The sequence below is a fragment of the Otolemur garnettii genome, unplaced genomic scaffold (assembly GCF_000181295.1).
Source record: "Otolemur garnettii isolate 467f Iridium unplaced genomic scaffold, OtoGar3 scaffold00164, whole genome shotgun sequence".
NCBI classification, from domain to species: domain Eukaryota; kingdom Metazoa; phylum Chordata; class Mammalia; order Primates; family Galagidae; genus Otolemur; species Otolemur garnettii.
In genome coordinates, this window is record NW_003852559.1 from 1,821,178 (window position 1) to 1,827,796 (window position 6,619).

Here is a 6,619-nt window from a genome sequence, read left to right on the forward strand (position 1 = left end):
TCTCTCTCTCTCCAGCTAAAGTAGCTAGCCCTCAAGCACCTATGAGAAACTGTTCCTGAGCAAGGTAGCTTAGTGGTCCATGTCCAGAACCTACCTAAGCTGGGCCCAAGACCTGGCCAGTCCTGGGCCCTGACAGAAAAGAAAACCTTTTTAAAAGGAGATTATAGCTGCTAATCTGGTTTGCTATTTTCCTTACTGAATTTAAGCAAGAAAAATGCTTTTCAGATTTTAATCTCTCATTTAGGTAATTAACTTTTCCACAGAATTTTTAAGAATTTGCTGAACAGATAGGACCAAGAGACAAAATGGTTACATCTCAAATGTAAATGACATCTATTCTACTGAGACATTTAATAACCAATGTACCTATTTTAGAATGTGTATAAAGCACATGCCTGATCAAAGAAACGCTCTACTCGTTCATATGGTGGTAATCGACCTCACTGACTTTCAACCTAGAATGGGAGTAAAAGAGCTGCTGCCCCTAATAACTGCCACCAAAATCCCCTTCCTCCCCACTGAGAATCACTGCACGTAATGAGAGAGAACACTGCTGGGAACCGTTACTCATGCAAACCTTATGGAGGCAGAGCACCCATTTAGGTGGTATCATTTACATGTAGTCATGTTTTCTGCGCCAATAAATTTTAAAATATTTTAGTAGCCTAATATTTGGTAATAATTACAGTAACAAAAATAACCCAAACCAAAAGTACAACACAAAACACAGATGGATTTAAATAGAGTCTTAAGGCTGGGTGTAGTGGCTCCCGCCTGTAATCCCAGCACTTTGCAAGGCCAAGATGGATCACTGGAGGCTGGGAGTTTGAGACTAGCCTGGGCAACATATTAAGATCTAATCTCTACAAAACAATAAAATAAAAACAAAACAGCCTTACCATCCTTGAAGGATGGGTAGGACACAGAGCCACTAGCCCGTACTGACGGTTTTCTATTATCATAAAGTTTTTGTCATTTGTCTCAAGGTTGCATCACCTAAGAAATAAAAAATACTCTCCTGACTTCTTAAGGATAATCAGAATTACTCACGAAGCACTCTGCAGCGTCATCCATAAGGCCAAGTTGAAATCGCTGCTCGTCTTTGAAGCTTTCTGCAAGAGCATGCCTTATGTTATCCGAGGGAAGTGCTTTTTCCCGACTGTGTTGAAACTGGGCAAATATTGTCTGGGAATCAATAAGTGCATCAATTAGTTTAGTGCCAACAACTTTAATTTCACTAGAACATGAAGAAACTCAAAACACTATACTCAGAAACTAATACAGAACAATGTTTGGGTCTAAAATTGCATACAGAAATCGATTATTTGTTTTGTTTAAAGGGGGAAATGGCTGCAGCCGCCTCTAAATCAAAATCAAACATTAGCAAGCATAGCTAAGTATTAAACATATACAGTTCTGAGGTCCTGTGCTCGGAGACTCCAACTGACGAAGCCTGAGATAAGGCCTACTTTTAAACTGTCCCCCCTAGATGATTCTGATGCAGGTTGTTTAAAGAACAGAAGTTTGAGATTAAGTTACAGTAAATCTAAAATTTATACTATAGGAATTAAAATGGTGCTAACCAGAATAAACATAAAACTTGGTAAGAATTCACTAGGCTTTAACAAATAAAGTTAATGTAACCTAAAAGAACTTTTATTTTTGAGACAGGGTCTTGCTCTGTTGGCTTGATCATAGCTCACTGCAGCCTCCATCTTCTGGGCTAAAAATCCTCCTGCTTCTGCCTCCCAAGCAGCTGGGGCTATAGATACAAGCCGCCATGTCCAGCTAATTTTGAAACTAATTTTTTCTGTAGAGATGACGTCTTGCTTTGTTGTCCTGGCTGGTCTTGAACTCCTGGCCTCAAGCTATCCTCTTGCCTCCACCTCCAAAGTGCTGGGTTTACAGGAAAAAGCTACTACCATGCCCAGCTGAGGAAATTTAATAATTTTTTGTTTCTTCTACTAGGGTCTTGAGGAAACCTCAGGAAAGCATAAACTCTGATTTAAAAACAAAAATTAGATTTCAACAGAATAAAGTTTCCCACTATTATACTATATCTGGCTTCTAAAAAACACAAACGTACATTTCCCTAGAGTCAGAGACTACATAATGAGGACTGTTAACTGCAAGAAAAGGTTTCCCTGTCTCCAGTATCCATATTCCTGAGGGAATTATAGGTTGAGTATCCCAAATTCAAAAATCTGAAACCCAAAATCCCCCCAAATCTGAAACTTTTTGAGCACCAACATGATCTTAACAGAAATGAGATTGCTGATTTGGGCTGCTCAACCAGTGAATGTATTTATAAATGCAAATATTCCAAAAGCCTCCTCCCCCAAAATTTCAAATACAAAAAAATTTGAAATCCTTAAAAGAAGAAAAAAAAATACATAAAAATAATTCAAAATCCATAACATTTCTTGCTGCTGAGCAGTTCCGGTAAGGGATACCCTGCCTGTATGTCTGATCTAGGCCTAAGAAACTGTGAAACATCATTCAAGAATGTGAGATTATAGCTGCTAATCTGGTTGGCTATTTTCCTTACTGAATCTAAGCAAGAAAAATGCTTTTCAGATTTTATCTCTCATTTAGGTAATTAACTTTTCCATAGAATTTTTTTTTTAATTTTTTTTTTTTTTTTGCAGTTTTTGACCAGGGCCAAGTTTGAACCTACCACCTTGGTTATATGGGGTTGGCACCTTACTCCTTTTAACCACAGACACTGCCCCTTTTTCCATAAGGATTTTTAAGATTATTAACCCTACATAGGACTGTCATGCATTCCAGAGATGTTTTTTTGCTTCCTTAGTATTTGTGTCAAGCATTTTTCTACTCTAGAAAGCAGACGACAACCCTGCCCGCATAAGCCAAATAAGTAATTATATAATGTGTCAGAATGTGCTAAGTGCAATGGAGAAAAATAAATATAATACCAGAGAGAAAAATAAAGCACTCCAATGGGGATTAGGAATGCCGGGGGTAAGAAGCAGAGAGGCAGCTTACCTTTTTCCTAAGGTAGTCAGGGAAGACTCCACTGATGAGGGAAATAAAACAAAAAAACACAGGAGGAGAGGCAAAGGAAATAAGGGTGTCAGACAGGGGGACATCTGAGCATTCCAGACAAAAGGAATGACAGTGAAAGGAATTGGAAGTGGGAGCCAACTCTGAGGAATGGAGGACCCTTTGGCTAAAGTGTAAGGCATTTATGGGGAGGAGGCAAGCAGAGGGCAAGGGCAGGTGACTGGGCAGGGTTATGGAGAGCAGGAGTAGGCGATCAAACTATACTAGGTTTTACAATTGGAAAAAACATTCCAAGTTTACTGTGGAGTAAATGAAATGAGATACTGTAATTTGATCTGGGCTCATTCTACATCTCCTAACAATAACCCTATTTTGCTATGTTCTCAAAAAGAGAATATACAATTTCTTCTTTTGGTGATGCCAAATGGAGCACAGATCTGCTGTCCCTGCCCAAATCGCAGATTTCTAAGCAAAATAAATGTGTCTTATTTCTAGTAACTAAGTTTTAAACAGCCTTTTCAGGAATACAAAACAATTAAGACATGTAAATAATTTTTTTCTTTTCCTATGTATGTGTGTTTATTAAGAATATTCAAGAATAGAAACGACATGTACCCTTGCAGTATGCACCACAGGTGTGATCCCACCATTCATCCTCCCTCAGTCTGACCTCCCTCTCTCCCTGTCTGTGCCCCCTCCTTCATCCTAGGCCATAGTTGTGATCTATTCTTCCTATGAAAATGTGAGTGATTGTAAATTTGTTTCATAATTTACAGTACTGAGTACACTGGATATACTCCAGTACTCCAGTGGAGTGATCAGTACACTGGATATATTTTTTCCATCCTTGAGATAGTTCCGGCTCCATCCATGTAAACATAAGAGGTAAAGTCTCCATCTTTTTTATCACACCTATGGTGCATAATGCAAGGGTACATGTCGGATCTATTAAGTACACAGTATAAATGTCTTAACACAATGATTAGGTAAACATGATGAGGTATATATTAAAGAGTGTGATGTAAACATTCCTAATTCTATATGATATCAGCGCATTGCACCCCATAAATACATTAATGTATACATGATCTATGCGTTTATGACTTAATAAAAAATATTTTAAAAAAATATTCAAGAATGCTAAAGAATAAAACATCCCTAAAACTTGTTAATAAAATGTTAAATTCTGGGAAGAAAGATTTCAATGACAAAAATAGTTGCTAATATACATACACTGAATTGGAACTGCCGGCTTGCCTTCCTTCTATTCTTCTCAGCAGGGCAGCCAAAAGGATATAGTTCAGTTAAAACAGGTTCTATCACTCTTCTCTTAAAACAATCCCCAAACTCCCTACATCACTCAGAGAAAAAACCATTATCCTCAAAGGCCTGTGCAGCCCGATACAATCTGAACCCCTTTCCAGTTATTTACTGCCCAGTAACAAACCACCGCAAACTTAGTTACTAAAAATAAGACACACTTGTTTTGATGATGAATCTGGGACAGCGTATCTCCGCTCCACTGTGGGACATTTTGGAAGCTGGGCCCTAGAAACACCTGAAGGTCATTCTCTCATGTTTAGTGCTTGGCTGAGCCCTCGGCTCCTCTGTGTGGCCTTGCCGCAGGGCCACCGGGCTTCTTCCGGCGTGGTGGCTCACTTCTAAGAATGGCCCTTCTCCAGAGAGGAACTGGTGGGAGCTGTATCACTTTTTCTAATCTAATCCAACCTGAGATGTCCTGCAGCGCCAGTTCTGCCACATTCTATCTGATAGAAATCAGTCATTAAGGGCAGTCCATATTCAAGGAATGAGACTTCGGAGAAGGAAGAGCAGAAGAATGCGCAGACGCGTTTCAGAGCCCACCCTGACTCCTCTCACCTCTGAGCTCACTGCCTGTGCCCATTCTCTCTTCCTCGTGACACTTCTGCCGCCCAGATTTCCTTGGCGTTCCTTGACTATTTCACGTATCCTGCCACCTTTGCAGCTGCTGTTTCTGTCTGCCAGGAAGGCCCTTCTACCACCTGGCCTTACACTTCACTCTCTCCCCTTTTCCAGGCCTTTTCTCCGTGAGGCCTTCCTAGCCACTCAACACGCCCTAGTCTCTTTCCCTGGTGCCTTTCCCACTGTGACAATTCGTAGTAGCTAACGAACTCTATACAAGTGTGTGGCATTTTGCACACTTATCTCCTCCCCATAAGAATGTACGCTACATGAGAACAAGGATTTTTATCAGTTTTATTCACTACTGTATAACTACAGTAGAGCCTAAAACTCAGCAGAAGCTGAAAAACGTTTGTTAAAATGAATAATTACTTCAAAACAATGAAAACTGCAATGTTCCTAACCATTTTATACTGCCTAGAATGGGAATTTTTAACCATACTTATATAAAAGTGGGAAATGACAACATACACCTGAATGAATTCATCTTTAAAACTATAAATCACTCAGAGATGAACCCTAGTTACAGACAAATTAACTGAATATGTCAACTACCAAAATCAAATGTTTGGAGAAACAATTGACAGTAATTGTTCACAACTACTCAAATGTTACCTTCAATGCACAAAATATGCAGGCGTCTCCCTGACAAATATGTCCAGTGAGAACCCGCAAGCTTCGTCGGAATATATCCAGTTGCCACAAAACCTAAATACAATGAGATGTGAAGGAAAAAGAAACACAGTGAGATTTTTTCTTACTATGAAAAAAGACAAATATAGATATTTTAAAAAGTATAAAACTTAATAAATGACTTCTTTTAATCTCCTATACATAAGACATGTACAACCACTAAAAATAATACCAAGTATAACAACCACTATATACATATTACACATATAATAAAGGATTTAAAAGATTTTTATTGTCTTACAGGAAAAACCACGACAGGCATAGAACAAGGTAAAACTAACTCTTCAGTTAAAGATTTGATATGAACAGGAAACATGGGATACTAAATGGAGGATTTGGCTGAGACATGAAAGAGGAAGTGATTATAATACTTGGAACAAACTGAAATCTAAAAAGGAAATATCATTAGACTTTAAAGCCAGAGCGTACTCAATAGGGTTCAGTGCATTGTGGCAAGAAAAAAGGGTAAGCAGCAGTCTGTGTGATCACTGTACACCCAACAAGAAAGGGGATATATAACCAGACCATATTTCCTGCCAATTACCCATTTATCACCTGCTCCTAAAAGAAAAAGACAAAGCAAACAAAAAGACTGTTAACAGTTCAAACAAACCAACCCAGTCCTTAAAATCATTCTGAAAAACCTGAACTCTATACAACAGGGATAACAAGGGTTTGTGTCATAGAGTTCTTGTAAGGATTAAATCATAGGTAATAATAAGTAATATGTTTAGAGCTGGGTCTGGTGCAGTGAATAACATGCTATTTGTGGCTGTTATTAGGATTACCATAAATAAGATCTTCAAGTTTCCCTAGTCTTTTAGTCATCTCCTCAAATAATGTAACTAAGAAAAGGCATTCATGATCTCTCCTTTCTCTCAACTAAAAACAAAAGGTTATTAATAAAAACAAATTGGTTTTAATATTTCTTATATTTTCAACCACTCCATAACTAAAGGTC

The 6,619-nt window shown here is 38.4% G+C and overlaps 1 protein-coding gene across 1 annotated transcript in view; it reads right to left on the reverse strand.

Moving 5' to 3' along the window:
* USP53 (ubiquitin specific peptidase 53) overlaps positions 1-5,668 on the reverse strand; it is a 38,178-nt gene extending 32,510 nt beyond the window's left edge. The window contains exons 1-2 of the mRNA XM_023519242.1: positions 5,581-5,668; positions 1,051-1,185 (exon numbers count right to left, since the gene is read on the reverse strand). Coding sequence (XP_023375010.1) covers positions 1,051-1,074 — 24 coding nt within the window. The 5' untranslated portion in view covers positions 1,075-1,185; positions 5,581-5,668. The remainder of the gene's footprint in view (positions 1-1,050; positions 1,186-5,580) is intronic.
* Positions 5,669-6,619: the final 951 nt, after the last annotated feature.